The sequence below is a fragment of the Scheffersomyces coipomensis genome, assembly GCF_036884675.1.
Source record: "Scheffersomyces coipomensis strain NRRL Y-17651 chromosome Unknown DFJ63scaffold_5, whole genome shotgun sequence".
NCBI classification, from domain to species: Eukaryota; Fungi; Ascomycota; class Pichiomycetes; order Serinales; family Debaryomycetaceae; genus Scheffersomyces; species Scheffersomyces coipomensis.
The window spans coordinates 823,262-841,432 of record NW_027042896.1 but is presented as its reverse complement, the minus strand read 5'-3'; the positions used below and the strand labels follow the sequence as shown (position 1 = coordinate 841,432).

The 18,171-nt window shown below is 31.5% G+C and overlaps 7 protein-coding genes across 7 annotated transcripts; 4 read left to right on the top strand and 3 right to left on the bottom strand. All coding sequences in view use genetic code 12, as the record gives it.

Moving 5' to 3' along the window:
• The first annotated feature begins 68 nt into the window (after positions 1-68).
• DFJ63DRAFT_338674 (uncharacterized protein) lies at positions 69-2,290 on the top strand. Its single transcript, XM_064908689.1, has one exon. It carries the CDS (start codon positions 114-116, stop codon positions 1,812-1,814), a length of 1,701 nt encoding a protein of 566 aa, XP_064761065.1. The 5' UTR covers positions 69-113; the 3' UTR covers positions 1,815-2,290.
• Positions 1,768-3,583, bottom strand: DFJ63DRAFT_338670 (uncharacterized protein; the record flags this gene model as incomplete). Its single annotated transcript, XM_064908688.1, has 2 exons — positions 1,768-2,377; positions 2,413-3,583. The coding sequence occupies 2 exons, from the start codon at positions 3,581-3,583 to the stop codon at positions 1,887-1,889; spliced, it is 1,662 nt and encodes a 553-aa protein (XP_064761064.1). The 3' UTR covers positions 1,768-1,886.
• A 298-nt stretch (positions 3,584-3,881) lies between these two features.
• ALR1 (Mg(2+) transporter) lies at positions 3,882-6,647 on the bottom strand (the record flags this gene model as incomplete). Its single annotated transcript, XM_064905169.1, has 3 exons — positions 3,882-5,398; positions 5,468-5,956; positions 6,083-6,647. 3 exons carry the CDS (start codon positions 6,645-6,647, stop codon positions 3,882-3,884), a joined length of 2,571 nt encoding a protein of 856 aa, XP_064761063.1.
• Positions 6,648-8,756: 2,109 nt separating this feature from the next.
• Positions 8,757-11,213, top strand: DFJ63DRAFT_314336 (uncharacterized protein; the record flags this gene model as incomplete). The annotated part of the gene is made up of 1 exon (XM_064906340.1): positions 8,757-11,213. One exon carries the CDS (start codon positions 8,757-8,759, stop codon positions 11,211-11,213), a length of 2,457 nt encoding a protein of 818 aa, XP_064761062.1.
• Positions 11,214-11,321: 108 nt separating this feature from the next.
• Positions 11,322-12,891, top strand: DFJ63DRAFT_194036 (ubiquitin-protein ligase). Its single transcript, XM_064903902.1, has 2 exons — positions 11,322-11,478; positions 11,554-12,891. Exons 1-2 carry the CDS (start codon positions 11,446-11,448, stop codon positions 12,670-12,672), a joined length of 1,152 nt encoding a protein of 383 aa, XP_064761061.1. The 5' UTR covers positions 11,322-11,445; the 3' UTR covers positions 12,673-12,891.
• A 199-nt stretch (positions 12,892-13,090) lies between these two features.
• On the bottom strand, positions 13,091-15,732 carry DFJ63DRAFT_195102 (uncharacterized protein). The gene has a single exon (XM_064903913.1). The coding sequence runs from the start codon at positions 15,615-15,617 to the stop codon at positions 13,509-13,511; it is 2,109 nt and encodes a 702-aa protein (XP_064761060.1). The 5' UTR covers positions 15,618-15,732; the 3' UTR covers positions 13,091-13,508.
• APL2 (Apl2p) lies at positions 15,733-18,155 on the top strand. Its single transcript, XM_064903903.1, has one exon. It carries the CDS (start codon positions 15,848-15,850, stop codon positions 18,119-18,121), a length of 2,274 nt encoding a protein of 757 aa, XP_064761059.1. The 5' UTR covers positions 15,733-15,847; the 3' UTR covers positions 18,122-18,155.
• The last annotated feature ends 16 nt before the right edge of the window (positions 18,156-18,171 follow it).

Genomic DNA, 18,171 nt, shown 5'->3' with positions numbered 1-18,171 from the left:
TTTATGTACAGGAAAATTTTGATCTTCTCTCATCTCACGTCTCCAGTAAATAAAAAAAATTATTTATATTGAGCTTGTAGATCTGATTGTAATTACAACTCTAACGATAAACAATGGCCAGAAAGAAGTCTGCCGCTAAAAAGGCCAGAGAGGAGGCAGAAAAGCTTGCTCTTGCTGAAGCACCAAAAGACCAAACAGTTGAAGAATCAACAGAAGTAGCTAAAAAGGTGGAAGACTCACCAGAAGACGTTTCACAAGATGAAGAAGAAGAATCATCAGATGAAAGTGAAGATGAATTCGGTGATTTATTAACTGAAGATGTGGAAGATGGTATTAGTAAAGTATTAAATACCATAAGATCAGATCCTAAGAAATTATTAGACCCAGAAGCTAAATTCTTCGAAGATCCTGAAAAGATAAACTACGATAATGGAGTACGCAAAGAGAAACCATTATATTTACAAGAATATCAAAGAAACCAATTATTGTCAAAAAGTTACCAAGATGAAGATGAAGAAGAAAATGAATATGGAACTGTTGATGGTGAAAAGCCATTTGTGGTTCAAGAAAGAGAAGAAAGAGATCAACTTCTTGAAGATATTAAGAAAGCATTTGAAGATGATGTTGAAGAAGATGATGATCAAGATGACGACGATGATGGCTTCTTGAAGAAAAAAGATACCAGAAGGGTTGTGGTTCAAGAAGAAGAACTGAATGTGTTGCCTGATCCTGAAAATAATGAAGAAGAATTCTTAAGGGCATTCATAGATAACAGAGCCTGGATTCCTAAGAAATCTGATAAGACTGTCAATTTAGATAAAATAGAAAGAAAAGCCGAAGGAGAGTTTGAAGAGGCAGTTGAACAATTTGAACATGTTTATAATTTCAGATATGAAGATCCAACTGCTGCTGAAATTGTGTCGTATGCCCGTAATCAAGCTACATTAAGAAGATCAGCTACTAGTGCTCGTCAAAGACAAAGAGAAAGAAAGAAGGAAGAGAAATTAAAACAAAAACAAGAAAAGGAAGAACTTTTGAAACAAAAGAAGAATTCAAAGATAAATAAAGTTATGGATAGATTGGAAAAGATCAAACAAGCTGTAGGTGAAGAAGTTAGTGATGATTTGATTCAAAAAGTCTTTGGTAATACTTTACTTCAAGATGATTTCGATGATGCTGATTGGGATAATAAGATGGCTGAAATATTCAATGAACAATATAATGGAGATGAAGGAGATGATACGCAAAAACCAGAATGGGATGAAGATGACGATATAATGGGAGACTTTTATGCTGAAAAGAAGAATAAACAAGAAGATGGCGATGATGAAGAAGAAAACGACGATGAAGAAGAAACTAAAACATCTAAGAAAGATAAACTTAAGAAGAAGAAATCAGCCAAGAAAGAGAAGCAATCTTTACGTGAAAAAGCTCAACAAATTGTTGATGCTAAGACACATCTTATTGTTGATGAAATTGAAGAAGAAAGAGGGCGTCCAGAAGATAACGATGGTGTTGCATATAAATATAGAGAAGTCTCACCTGATAGTTTTGGTTTAACTACTAGAGATATTTTGATTGCCGATGATACTCAATTGAATACCTTTTTGAATTTAAAGAAATTGGCGCCATATAGACCAAAGGAAGATATGTTAAAGGATAAAAGAAAATATACAAAAAAGAAGAGATTACAACAATGGAGAAGAGAAGTATTTAACGATAAAAATGGTCCAACCACTCCTCAAGATGATAGATTTGATATTTATATTCCAGCTGAACAACCAAAGCAAAAGAAAAGGAGAACAGATAATTAAGTTTTCGTCTAGAGTATGTATATTGCATATTTATATAATGTAAAAATAATAGAAATATAAAAGTTAAAAATTTCACGTTTTATCTATAATTGTTCTGTAAACAAGTTCATTGTCTTCGCCTTCAAGTTTTTCCTTTTCAAAGAAATCACTACCTAATTCAATTAATCCTGTTTCTGCAGCATAAACAGCCCAATGATTAACAAGAGTGGATAATACTTTTGGTTCGACAAGGGCCAAATCATCAGTTTCACCGGGATCTTTCCTAATATTGAATAATTGCCATTTTTCAGGTCCGAATGGTGCTGGAATATAAATAGCCTTATACTCCCCTTGTCTAATGGCTTGTTGACCGAATAATTCCCAACCAGTGACTGTATCTTCGTCATGTATTTGAGGAGATTCGCCTGCCAAATAAGATTTCCAAGATTTACCTCTTGGAGTAGTGACTTCTCTACCCTTCCACGTTGTACCTGGATGCTTAATGTCAGCTAAATCTAATACGGTTGGTAAAATATCCATCACGGTAGAGAATCCTTCTAAGATTTTACCTTGTTGCTTATGGTCTATCAAAGGAGGATAACGAAGGACCCAATTGCACCTTCAGTAGACCACATTTTATACATTGAATGAGGAGAAGTAGCAGCTTGAGCCCATTGATCTCCATAAAATACAAAGGAATCACCTTTACCAATGTTATCTAAAGTATTATCATAATACTTTTCAATAAAGGTATTAAATCTTTGGTTGGTTAATGGTAATGCTTCCATTAACATACCTTCAGCACCATTATCAGACATGAAAAGGACAAATGTGTTATCTAATTCACCTGACTTTTCTAAATCTTCAATCACTCTTCCAATATTAGTATCTAAGATTTCAACCATGGCAGCATAGGTTTCCATAATTCTTGATTCAATTTCCCTTTCATGATCAGTTAACTCACTCCATAATTTTCTAATTGTCTTTATAGGATGTGGTACAATTCCAGAAGGAATAATTCCTGCTTTTTCAGCAGCTTTCAATCTTTGTCTTCTTAATTCTTCAGGACCTCCATTATATTTACCCTTATATTTGGCAATAATATCAGGAGGAGCTTGATAAGGCCAATGTGGAGCAGTATAAGTTAATAACCCTAAAAATGGTCTATCTTTTCTTTGTTCACTATTTATGAATTCAATCCCTTTATCGGTGAAATAATTGGTGGAATAGAAATCTTCAGGTAATTCCTTTACCACATCAACCAATCTATCATCTTCAGCATAAATATTAGGTAAAAATGGGATCTCCTTACCTGTATTTTCATCAATTATAACTCTCTTATAATGATTTCCAGCTCCAGGTAACAAGGTAAATGATTTTTCAAATCCACGTTTAATAGGCCAATATTCAGGGAGTAAACCTAAATGCCATTTACCAGAAATAAAAGTAAAATAATCCCCATTCTCCCCTAAAATTTCAGCTAAACTAACAACTTTATCATTAAGATAACCTTCATACCCTTTCTTACCGGCGAATTTCTCAGGATGTCTCGAGGAAAATTCTGCCATCTGTCCTAATCCCGCAATATGATTATCAGTTCCCGAAAGTAACATTGATCTAGTAGGTGAACAAGCTGATGCAGTATGGAAATCAGTTAATCTTACCCCAGAGTTGGCAAGCCTTTGCAAGTTTGGAGTATGGATCTCACCTCCAAAAGGAGATGTATCAGTGAATCCTAAATCATCAGCAACGATGATTAAGAAATTAGGTTTCTTGGTCTTTGATACCATGGTTGTAGTTGATAGTGTTGATAGTTTCTTGGTGAGTTTTGTAAATAGGGATCGAGGATCATAATTATAATTATATATTGTTGCTAAAAAAGCCACAGTCGGTGAAAAATGCAAAAATTGCGAAAAGATACTAACCAATTTGAAATATAACGAACTAATAGTTAATGAATTTCTACAAACCAACTAGACATTATCATATCAAGAATAACAAATTAAATAAATAATAAATATAATATTAATAAAAGTAACGGTCTATAATACAAAACAAATAACACGATTTAACTAACTAACTAACTAACTAATCATATTTATTTGGGAAACTAATGATGGATTTACCACTATCTCTATTTCTTCTTAATCCCAAACTTTTAATTGATCTTCTTGAACTTTGAGGTTTTGGTCTTGTTTCAGATTTCATTAAACGATCTAAATAAACTTTAGCACCCCAGAAACATACCAATACAATAGCAACCATTACGGCCACGATACCGAAAAACCAATTCAATGAGCCTGTTTGTTCACCAGGGACGGTAACATTCATACCGAATAAACCAGTAATAACATTCAATGGCACCAACAATGTACCGATTAATGTCACGGTAGATAACATTTCTGTAACTTTATTATTCGAATTAACCGATTCAACTTGTAATTGAGCTAAATAATTAGCATGACTTCTAGAAAAGATTTTTTCATAAGCTAATAAATTTTGAAACATAGTAACCACATGATCTTGAATATCTCCTAAATATAAGGCAATATCAGCTCTTGGTTGAGTTCTATTACTTTGTTGGAATTGCCATTGATTAGTTGGACCCAAATTAGCAGCGGTAGCTCCAGGAGCAGGACCAAAACTAACCCCACCTCCTAAAACTTGAGCAGTTGGAGTTCCGTTGCCACTACTTGAATAACCAGCACTATGTAAATTAGTATTTGAAGGATGATGTAAATGAGGTTCCAGTTGAGGTAATGGTTGACCATCAGTTCCAATGGCCATCAGTTGATTATGAGCTTCATCTTGACATCTTTTAGCAAACATTTTAATAACATCAGCTTTACCCGATAATAACCTCATTAATGTCATAACTTTTCTTCTTGATTCACCAATTCTCATTAACATACCTCCAAAATCTAATTCTCTAGCTACAAATACTGAATCTTCAATAGCATCAGCTTCATATTCAATACCAGTAATAACTGGAGCAAAAGAATCAGTAATGTCATCGATTAAGGCATAACATAACCAATCAGCAGTGACATCAACATAATCTCTTAATTGACGAACTCTTCTTCTGACATTTGCAGGATGAGAAATTGGAGAGAAATGGAAAGTTAAAATCCCTTCTCTAAACACCACAAGATAAACATTAATAGGTTCTAAATAATCTTCAGATTCCTTATCTGGTTCAAAAGTATGGAAACAAACAAAATAATAATTACGGAATAATTCCACTTTTTCACGAGCTTCTTGCATACGAATATCTTCAGCTGTCAAAGGATGGATACCAAATGCTTTAGCCAAAACTTTCATTTCTGAATCGGTAGGACATCCACAATCTAACCACCATGTTCCTTCCCCATTACGGAATAATTCACGAACACTTTGACCTGGTTCGACCAATGATGGAATATCGGGAGCATGAACGGTTTCTTCTGATTCGGAGGAAAAGAATGAAAATCTTTCAATACCAACAGCTGAACCATCGGTGATTCTTGTTCCTCCGAATTTAACTTGATCAGATTGACTATCGGTATGAGTGGTTGTATTGGTTTGGTTTATACCGGTGAATGCGGGTGGTTGACCATTATTATGACCTGGTTTATAATAATCATCACTAGATGAATCAGAAGGGAATTTTTCCTTTTCAATATGTAATGGAGAACCAGAATGAAGGGATGCTAATGAATCTAATTCTGCTTCTTCATCATTTGGAGTAGTGGTTAATCTTGTTCTAAATTTAGTCAAGACGGTATTTGTTTTTCTCAAGATATTTCTTGGAGTATATTTTAAAGCAGATGATGAACTTTTATTTAAATTTGTACCAGTTGAATTAGCAGAAATACGAGTAGCGGTTCTTTGAGCATTTAATATTTGTTGTTTTCTCATTAATTCTTGTTGTTCTCTTTCATCCTTTATAAATTCTTCAATTTCATCAAAATCAATCCCATTAATTCTAATATGTTCTCTGGACATTGGGAAACAAACATCTTCTTCAGTTTCTTGAGATGTTCTTGAACCATGAGAATCTTCACTATCAATAGATGATCTTGAAGCTCTTCTATCTCCTCTTCTGTATACATCAGAAAATCCACTATCATTAGTTTTAATCTTTATCATAGGAGATACTAAATCACTTTCAAGATTATCAGTAACTGCAGTTGAATTTTTTCTAATTTTGGCATTTCTTCTGGTAGTTGTTGATGGTTGTGATTGAGATTGATCTTTACCCTTTAATAAAATCCCCCCTGGTTGAACTGGAGATGATGAAGAACCAACACTTAATGGATCATCTTTATTATTAGTGACGAAATGTTTAATTTGATCGGAGAATGATCTTGATCTGGATCTTGATCTTGATCTTCTTCTATTACTGGATGGTAATGGGATTTGTAAACCATAATCATTATCATCATTATCTGAATTTAAATAAAATTCTTTTCTTAAACCACTAATTGGTCCACTTCCAGATGGAGCTTCAGTCATAATGATAGGACGCATTGGACTATTGAAAGATGTGGAATGCTTAGAATGTTTTCTAGAAGAGGATGATCCTGATGAACTTGTCTTTTGTTTTTCAATTCTTCTTGGTGATTGAGGTTGTTGTTCTTGAGGTTGAGAATCTTCATCTCCGGAATCAGAAATAGCCGAATCTTCTTGTTGAGGTTGAGGTTCAGGTTCAGTAAAATTTGATCTTTGATGTCTATGATCATTTAAATTTTGACTATCATGATCATCATCATCATGGGCATGAGAATCATGATGAGAGTGATGATGATCATCACGATGGTGATCTTCATGGACATGATGAATGTCTTGAGAATGGTAACTATCACAATCAGACATGGTGAAAGTATTTGATTGATTAAACGATTGATTTAATTAATTAATTAAATAAATAGACTTATAAACACTTCTTTATTGACGATTTAAAAAGTACTCATTTAGGAAAGGAAAGGAAACAAGGAAAGGTAAATGATGATACCTTTAGTTTGATCTTGACGAGGAGGATAATGATGATGAGTTATAAGATTAATTCATCAAAAAATTCATTAAGATATCAACTATTAGCTTAAGTTTCACTTTTGCAATTCAAAATCCTAGTTTGATCCACGAGTTAAGAAGTCAAGTGAAGGGAAGAAGAATATTTAGACTTGACTTGAGTTAAGAAAAATCTGATGATGACTATGTTTTTGTGTGAGTTATGTTTGAATTATAACTGAACACTAGTGCGAAAGAAAGAAAGAAAGATGATGATGATGTTGTTGTTGTAGTAGTATTATATGAGTGTATGATACTGTAGCGTGTGTAGCTATATAGTAGTCATAAAGTGAATAGTTGATGATAGATATAAGTAACTAAATTTATAAAATGCTTATTCTTCAATTTAAAGGTAACTATACCACATGGAAAAAAAAAGCAAAAAAAAAAAAAGAAATTCCCTCACTCTCTCTAACTGTCTTAGAACTTCACAGTAAAATTCAATCACCGTTACAGAAAAAAAGAAATTTCTGCCTATCTGTCTGTCTCTAGGCGTCCTAACCTTAAACTGTATAGGGAAAGAGAGAAAGAGGAACAAAACTTAGACTTTAAGTAGAGATCTCATGTTTTTATAATATCTTAACCATATGGAGATCTATTATATAATGTCTATATCTACAACTATTACTTTAACTACATCATATAGAAGCATACACTAAACATAGTACTGAACAGTGGGGGTTGACAGACAGTATGTTCTCACTAAAAAAATTTGTCGCTAAGTCATTTCTCACTCACTAAAAAAGAAATAATCAATTTGTCATGGAGTGATAATACACGTTCCTTATAACAGTTTATGGTAATATTGAGTAAGTAAGTATCAATGAATGAAATATGTATAATCTAAACTTCATCTCATCTCTTAAAGTCCTCTTCTTATGCCATACCCTATTATCATTAAAATATCTCATTATACTCCACTTCTTCAACTTCCACTATTTCTATTCCCTCACTAATTTCTGTCTCCTTACAATTTTCAGCCTTGTCCTCTAAACGTTAATTAAAATTAAATTAAAATTAAAATTCCCTCTTCTCCTCTCTCCTTTATTCTATTACTAATATGATGAACTAACCCATATCTTTTCTTTCTTTCTTTCTTTCACTCTTTCTTTCTTTTTATTCATTCAATATCATAAAAGTAACCCAACTTTTACTTAAATTAGCTTTAAATTAAATGATCTTCTATTTTTGACAGCCATTATTTTATGTTTTTGTAACTGTTTATTTATTATTTAGTTACTTCAAATATTTCTTGTCATAATTTCTTAGCGTTCTTAGCGATTCCAATTTGCGACCATAATTTTGCCTTAATTGCTGGATTTACCGTGCTTCCATTTACCCTATTCAATATATCTTATCTTTAGATATCTTATTAACAGATTAATTATCTATCATATAGTATTATATTAATTCAAAATTTGATTAATCTTAATTGATACTGATATAAATTATAATCAAGTTATCTGCAGGATTAGGTTGTCACATGACTGATCACGCGTACGACAAATGTCTCTCTTCATACTATTTTTTATCGTACCATAGAAATGTCTCTCTCCTACTTTCTGTTTAGGTATCACCAAACCAAACACCAAAGCTGGAAAAAAAATTTTGACCGCCAAAAAGTTGTTAAAAATATAGTTACATCCAATAAAGTTATTAGATCTAATCTTACATTATCTTTTTGAAAGTTCATATTGATTGATTCCTTGTATATAGTCCCAACCAATTGATCAATCAAACTAATAGTTTACTCCCCATCTTCATTACTATCTTAGTCATATATAACTTTCATTTATTTATTTATTTATCATTCAATCTTAAAATATTATCATTCATTTTTGCATTCATTCATACAAGGCCTATCTTTATGAACTATCCCTATCATTCATATACCATACCGACTTTCCTTTCACGATGATACGACGATTCCCATTTATAAAAACTTGTGAGAATATTTATCTTAATCTTAAGAATTATAAACCATCAAATCAACGACCTAAATTCCATGCTGTAAATCATCCATTTGTTTCGAATTTACAATTATTAGATCAAACTTATTTCAGTTGGTTAACAAGAGAAGTTCCTAATCGAGTGGTTCAAGTCCTTAAAAGTAATAATAAATCAACCTCCATTAAATCCACTCATACTCGAAATCTGATTGATCAATTGAATTTAACTTATTTGAAAAGAGCATCTCCATCCATTGTGAAAGTGATAACTACCACCACCACGAATGATGATAATGAAAGAGATGAACAGTTTAAACAATTATTAGATTTATGTGGAAGTTATACTGGTTTAACATCATTGATTGATAAATTACCCTTGATAAGTATATCCACCCTTCAAATAAATCAATTAATTGAAGAAATCCTCCGGGATTTACCATCTCCATCAACTACTTTCCATCTTAGTGAATGTCTTATTGAAGAATCGAAATTCACCGGTATGAAGAATATCAAATATATCAATTCCGAATATTATCAACCTTTATATCGGAAATTAGATTATATAAATTCCATCTGTACCATTCATAAAACTTCACGATATTATGATCATCAATCCCCGAATCAACAATTTGAAGAGTATCTTATCTGGTTAGGATATCATAATAATGATCTAAAGAGTTTGGAAACTCTCATCCCAACCTATTTATCTTCCTTCGCATCTACGTTGAATCAAAAAGTTTTATCATATTTCTTCTCGGCATTCATCAATAATTATGAGATAAATTATATTAAAGTCCTCTTACAACAATTAATGATGCAAAAAAAGGGGAAGACATCCACCCATAATCTTGAACCAATCTTGATAGAAACGATTATTCAACAATTGATCGCTATAAATGTGATGTTTGAAGAATTGATTTTAATTTTCTCCATATGGTTGAATAATGGTGGTCCATTATCGATCAAACTTTTATCAGTGTTATTACTGGAGTACTATAAATATGGAAGTATTAAAGAGATTGATAATTTCCGCCATTTGATAAATCAAGTAGATCAAAGTTCAGAAGATATGTATATGATTGATTTAGTTGATTTGAAATATAAAATCATAAATCGACAACCATCAAAGTTTAAAAAAATGATAGTGAAATCAGATTTAAATCGATTTAAAATCATTAAACGATCAATCTCGAATCCGGAACAATTGGCTGATTTTTACGATCAAACTTTGAAATTCAGTTTGAAATATATTGATGATTTCAATTATATCAATTTAATCCTTATGAATCTTAAACAAGATAATATGCCTATATCATCCACTACCTTAAATTTAATTGCAACATATTACATCGAACATCAAAATTATTTATCATTGATTAAATTTTATGATGAATTATATCATAATAATTCAAAATTCAATTTAAATTATATTGAAACCGCCTTCCAATGTTTTGTAAAGACTTATCCTCAATTATCAGTGGAGTTCCTTACGAAATTCCGTCAATGGTTGAAAGCCTCAACCTTACCTGACGAAATCAAAACTATTTTGAAAGATTCGTTAAAGATTATTAAAATTGATTCACAATTGACTCCATATGATCTTGCAGATTATCATGATACGACACTTACGATATTAGATGAGAATTGGAAACCAGCATTATGGAACTCACCTCAAACGAAAGAAGTTATACGATTCCGATTATCAAATGAAGGATTTCAAAATTTAATCGAGAATAATATTCGTCCTGATTTAAACTTGTTCAAAACAACATTCCGAAAAGTAAATATCCCAAATCAACAAATCTTAATTGAGTTCATGAAACATTGTCGCTTATACACTAAGATTAACAAATTCGAATTCGATATATATATCATGCAAGTAAACAATTGGAAGAGAGATGATATCCGATCCCATTATTTATTGGATCAGCAACTATTCCTTGAATTAACTAATAATCAAAAGCTTTTATTAAGTCGGATTTTGTTCAATAATAAATTAAATTATCAATCGATTGAATTATTAACTTCGATTCAAACGAGTGAATTAAACAATCAATCGAAACAGTTTCAATTCAACTTCCTCGTGAGGAATTATATAGACCTTAATCAATTTCAACCAATTATTGATTTAATTGATCAATTCCCCATTGATAAGGTGGTATTGAATCAATATTTCTTAAATCAATGTAAATTCATCGAAAAGAAAATGCGTCAAAAGGTCAAACATTATAATGCCAAAGTAGTTGAAAGACGTGAGACTGATTGTAAACAGTTAAGACGTGATTCTAAATTGGCATTTACTAAATTACGAGGATTAATTGGGGATATTTCATTACGATTAAATCAAGATAATAATGACTTAATCGTAGTGATGGACAATACGTTTAAATTGTTTGACGAATGGATTAAACGAGATTTATAGTAGACATGTACATATATACCTAGCATACATATTCTTGTATATACATTAATAATACAATTGTAATTATACAGTTAATTTCCTGATTTAGAATTTTTCTGTCACCCTCAGATCCACAAACAAAAAAAAAATAAAAATGAATGATACGCCATTTTAAACAATCACAGTATAATTATATCTTAGCCAGTACAATCAAGAACAGTGGAGTGAATAAGTCATAAACATATCGGTCAATATGGATGCCGAACACAAAATATGGAGCAATATCGTATGTATCGAATCAACCCCATCTGAAATGGAATAAAAGAACATTAATTTTACTAACAAACTGAACCTACTATAGGATCATGATTTGACATCTAATTTATTATCGAAAATAAGTCTTACAGTTGAATGTTCAATATGTTCAGATACGATGAATATTCCATATACTTTGGAATGTGGACATACATTCTGTTATGAATGTCTTAAAAATTGGTTTCGAAATAAATTAAATTGTCCAAGTTGTAGATTTAATATCTTACATAAACCAATTTTAAACATATCATTAAAGGAAATCACTAAAAACATTCAAGATTTAAAAATCGAATTGAATGATGATAATAATGAAGATAAATTGAAATTAATCAATCATCGGAATGAACAATTCGAAACTTATGAAGCTGATAAAGTGGGTAAATCATTATTTGATAATGTGTTTAATCATACATCTATAACGGTAATGGATAATTCAGATGGAGTGCCGAGATGTGGGAATTGTCATTGGGAAGCAAGAGGTCCGATCTGTAATCATTGTGGATTTAGAATCCAAGATCCTAATGATGATAATCGAAGTCGAAGTCAAGAATTTTATTATGATTCTATGGAAGGAGAAGATTATGATGAAGATGGTGATGATGATGATGTTGATATCGATGGAGATATGGGAATACCAGATGAACAATATGATAGTGAAGATAGTTTTGTCGATACAAGAGGATTAACGGAGATTATGTTGGAAACCAATTCTAATGATGATTTACTTTCTACTGATGAAGATGATGAAGATTATGATAGTGAAACCATTCATCATCGACCTCGAAGTGTTCATTCAGAAGAGAGTGATTGGCAAGGATTCGAAAGTCCTGCCAATAGCACTACTGATATAGCAGATCATGATCATGACCATATTCATGAACATCATCATGCCCAACATCATCAAGCCCATCATGAAGCAGATGCCATTGAACTTAGTGATGAAGAGGATGATGTGAATCTGCTGAGACAATACTATGATAGTGAAGATTTACGTGATGCTCTTGAAGAATTTCATGAAACTGAATTACATCATATCTCCAGTGAAGATGATGATGAACCACGGATAGTAATACGAAGATCAAGAGGAGGAGCCAATGGAGGAGATGGAACCAATCCAAGAAGTCGAAGAATGGAAGTAGTCATTTCTGATGATGAAGACGATTAAGAAGTAGGTAGCATTTATAGAAAAAGGTATTTTAATAGTGTTTATAGGTGTATTTACATAGTTAAGAAATCAAATATTACACAAAACTCATACAATTTGTCCCCCACCAATGAATTCCATCAAAAATAAAATACTTGGACCTGCACACAAACAAGGTGAAGAAAAATGAACTGATAAAAAAAAGGTAACTTCATCGTACAATTATAAAACTAAACAAGTTGACTTCAATTATAACTTTATCATAACTTCATTAAAGTCGTCGTTCACTCTTTTCATTCAATTGGATAAAGAAATAACAACTACAGCACACACACACATATATCATACATACAAAATGGATCCACAAAGAATTATCGAATTACAAAGAAGATACCAATCTGTCAACAAACCATTATGGTTAAGAGGAAAACAAGGTAAATTAATAGTTTACCCATTCTATGCTCTCTTTGCTGTCACTACTGCTTTCCCATTATATTACACTGGTAGAGCCATCTGTGGTCTTAAAGAAGAATAGATGCGTTGGTTGGGTTCATACGTTCCTTCCATCCTTCCTTAGCATATTCATCTTACCCTTTTTTCATGTTCATTTTCATCTTCATAACAAAAAAGTCATTGACTTGTCAATAACTGACTTATCTTAACACGTACTTATTCATACCGTATTTCATCATACTTACACATGTCCCTACAGTCTAAACATCACATTCTGTCGTGTTCTTACTATTAATGATATTCTAGTTTTAGTAAAACCAAAACAAAAAAATATACATTTTTAAATGATTTTTTATATCAATACTATCAATGTAGAAGAAAAGAAAGAAGAAGATATTTATTATCTATAAATCTTTTAATTCTTGTAAAAGATGATTAATCTTTTCTATAATACCTCGATTGGAAATATGCTTCTTAAAATGATTCAATCGAATAATTAAATCATCAGATGTAATGCCGACATCTTTATGACGATGTTGTAATTGTAAATAACTTACAAATATGCAATTGTATCCCATTAAATGGATTGATTCCTCTTTCTCTGGCTGTGAAGGTTGTTGATTCAACCATGCTACGTTCTGTATGATCTCTGACGGGATCACTTTAATCGTGATTGATTCTATAAAATTGATTAAATAACCCCATAAAAATAATGATAAATTGATTTGATTTTGTTGGATCAACTTTGGGATTGATTCAATTGACGATTTCAAATATTCAAGTCGATATATATCTCTTAATTCATATTCATACTCCTCATATGAATAGTTAGTAGTTAAGATCACTAAGATTTTTAAAATTTGTAAGTTCTCTTCTTCATGGCCCAATTCTTGTAATCTATTAAAATAATGCATATACAATTGATTTGAAAAGTTGGTTAACCTTTGAATTTCATAATTACGTTCAAAATAATTTTCAAAATAATCCAATATGATAGACCTTTTCATATTAGTTTGGTTTAATTGATCTTCCATAACTAAAAAGATATTCCAACTTCGGAATTTAACTAACAATTCCCCAAACTCATTAATCAAATCATGGCTTATCTTTAATTTCTTTAATCGATTCTTATTAAAGGCATTTACCTGTAGTTCCTTGACTTCATTATTCATCCCCTTAAGGCAAAAGCTTAGTATGATAGGGACCAACCTCAACTCCATCAATTGATCTTTAACTAAATCATCTCCATGTTTAATATATTGAAACATGACTTTACCAATCAATGAGACTATCAAATCCTTACCCTTGCTGTCACTATACTGAATCAATTGAGTTATAATTCGGTTCAACTTTGGAATGATTAAATTATGATATGTCAAGAATTGTGATAGCGTCTTATGTTCATACAATTCAATACATAAATCAATCAAACTTGAGATTAGTATAGAATTTGATGATTCAATCAGTACAGTTGGATCCTCTACCAACTCCAACCCTTCAATCATAAAATTAAAATTATCATTAACATCATTCAATTTTCCTAAACTTCGTAAATCATTAATACTCACTAATTTTTCATTATCAACATCAACAGCAAAATCATGAGTATCACTGATTAATATGTGATGTTCATGTTTATTAGTGGTAGGTTGGGTTTGTTTTGATTCTTCATATAAGAAGGACCGTTCCGAACTATACGTCTTTACTCGAACATTATCAGCTAGAATTTTGGCATAACCCGGTGATGGTTTGACTTCTTCATTATTGGCAGTATCGAATGAATCATAAATAGATTGGAAATCAATATTAGATACCTCACCTTCTTCTTGACTATCATCTTCATCCTCTTCGTCAATTTCATCATCAAGATCCGACTCACTTTCCATCTGTTGTACAGAAGGAGGTACTTCAATTTTATCACCAAGATTATCAAATAAATCATCCCATGCAGATTTCTCCTTCGGAGTAGTGATAACTACTTGTGATGACGCTCTTACCTTGTCAACTTTGGATAATACTTTGGTAGGAGGTGTATTTGCAACCGCGATGAATTTTGCCATTAGATTTGATTTCTTAATTCTAGGTGGTGTACTTAATGGACTTGAACTCTTCTTGGTTGGTGAGCTCTGAATCACATTGATAACTTTCGTATATTTCTTAGGTGATTTGGTTAATTCATCCTCTTCATCTTCAATATTAGATCTATCGAATTTGTGGAGTTTAGTTCGTTTCACATGTAAAGGTCGCTTTTTAAGTTCTTTGTCTAATTGAATCGATGGCAATAAATCTTCCTTATTCAATTGAGTCGATACAACATCATTAGCAGTTCTAGAAATAGCTGCCATTAACTTATCTGAACTTGGAGGTATTTGATCTGTAATTGCAACTGATCCATTTGTAGCCTCAGATGATAAAGGTTCTTCTTCATCACTGGAAAAGAGAGCCAGTGTTTCTGACAGCAGTTTGAATCTCTTTCTTCGATTCAACCCCTTTACATTCCCATACACTGCCATCTATACCATCTCTTCTTCTATATTGATTGTGAATCACTCTCAGATCAAAACATAGGCAAGATCTGACCCTCACTTAAAATCCTAGTTAATGCGCGTTGACCAAAAAAAATCAAAACAGACCGCATTTTTCAAACAACTTAGAAATTGACAACACTTTGCTCAAAAGGGTTAAGGGAAACGAATCATAATCAATCCCATCGTAATCTATCAAATACTTCCATCTGCTCATCATGTCAATGCAGTCAATGTCAGCGGCTCTTGAGAAGAAGATCAGATCATTCTTACAAGGTCCTAGGAAAGGGGAGACTTACGAATTAAGAAACGGATTGGTATCACAATATAAACATGAAAGGAAAGATGCCATTCAACGAGTGATTCAAGCCATGACTATTGGTAAAGATGTTTCGTCACTTTTCCCAGATGTGTTAAAGAATATTGCCACTTATGATTTGGAACAGAAGAAGTTGGTTTATCTTTATCTTATGAATTATGCCAAGACTCATCCTGAATTATGTATATTGGCCGTCAATACTTTTGTTCAAGATACAGAGGATCCAAATCCTTTGGTTAGAGCATTGGCAATCAGAACTATGGGATGTATCAGAGTGGCTAGAATGGTAGATTATATTGAAATCCCATTACTGAGAACTTTAAAAGATGATAATCCTTATGTTCGTAAAACTGCTGCTATTGGAGTAGCTAAATTATTTGATCTTAATCCTGAGATTTGTATTGAATTAGGATTCTTAGATGATTTAAAAGCATTAATTAAAGATTCAAATCCAATGGTAGTGGCCAATGCTTTGAATGCATTATATGAAATTAAAGATATGAATAATGATCCAGAATTATCGATTTTTGAAATTAATGAAGAAATCATTAAGAATTTATTATTATGTCTTAATGAATGTACGGAATGGGGAAGAATCACTATACTAACCACTTTAAATGATTATTCTACAACTGATCAAGAAGAATCAACTCATATCATTGATAGAGTGATCCCTCAATTACAACATGCTAATCCATCAGTAGTATTAAGTTCAATAAAAGTTATTTTACAACATTTACCAAATATTCCTGTTACAGCTCAAAGACAATCTATTTTAAGAAAATTATCAGCTCCATTAGTTTCATTGGTTAGTTCTTCTATTCCAGAAGCTCAATACGTTGGATTAAAAAATATTAGAATCTTATTAGAAAAATACCCCCAAATTTTATCCAAAGAATTAAGAGTTTTCTTTATAAAATATAGTGATCCATTATATTTAAAACTAGAGAAATTGGAAATCATGATAAGATTAGCTAATGATAATAATAGTGCTTTATTATTAGGTGAATTAAAAGAATATTCTATGGAAATTGAACCAGTATTAGTTACAAAAGCTATCAATTGTGTTGGATCGGTGGCTATTCAATTACCAGGAAGTGTTATAAAATCAATCAATTTATTAATCAACTTAATTGATGAAAGAGGTGGTGAATTAATTGTCAATGATTCAATTGTGGTATTAACTAATATTTTAAGAAGATATCCAGGTAAGAATGATTTAATAACTTTAATTATCCCAGTTATTGCCAATCATATTGATGAATTAAATACTCCCGAATCATTATCTTCTTATGTTTATTTATTAGGAGAATATCCAAAATATTTCTCTCATTTAAGTGATAAATTAAAATTCTTAATTGATGGATTCTTAGAATTTGATTCTTCATTACAATTATTAAGTTTAACAACTATAGTTAAAATTAATTTAGTTTCAGAAAATAATGCTCAATATTCTAATTATTTACAAACTATTTTAGAATTAGCCACTAAGGATTGTGAAAATGCCGATGTTAGAGATAAAGCTTATATCTACTGGAGATTATTATCTTCCTCGTCATCTTCATCAGCTAAAGAAAAGATTATTTTAGCAAAATTACCTCCTATCAAAACAACCATATCTACTTTTAATCCAGTTGTATTAGAAGCATTGGTTAATGAGTTATCGACATTATCATCAGTATACCATAAACCTTCATTCACATTTATTGATCCAAATGCTTATTCATCATTACAAACTGAAGATGGTAAGAAACGTTTGAAAACAAGTAAATCAAACATAGAAGATTTGACTAAATTAGCTAAATCAGAGATTATAAACAATTCCAAGAATGAAAACTTACTTGATTTTGATGATGACGAAGAAGGATTAAATGATAATGGTAATACTAATGGTGGATCCGCTAGTTTATTAGATGAATTGAATGATTTATTCAGTGCTCCGGCCGTTCCTCAAAAGGATTCACAGGCTGCAGCTTCTGCCAATGGTGGTGCTGGTAGTATTAATGATATATTGAATTTATTCAATACTAATCAACCACCCCCAGCACAATCAGCTGCATTTAATCAAGATTTCAGTAATTTGAATGTTTCAACTCCATCTCCATCTCCTTCTATCCCTAATACCGGTACAAGGTCTAGTAAACCAAGTGAAGATTTATTAGATCTCTTTTAGTAATATAAAAAAAAGTCTTTTAATATACATTTTTAATATTTTTTATATAT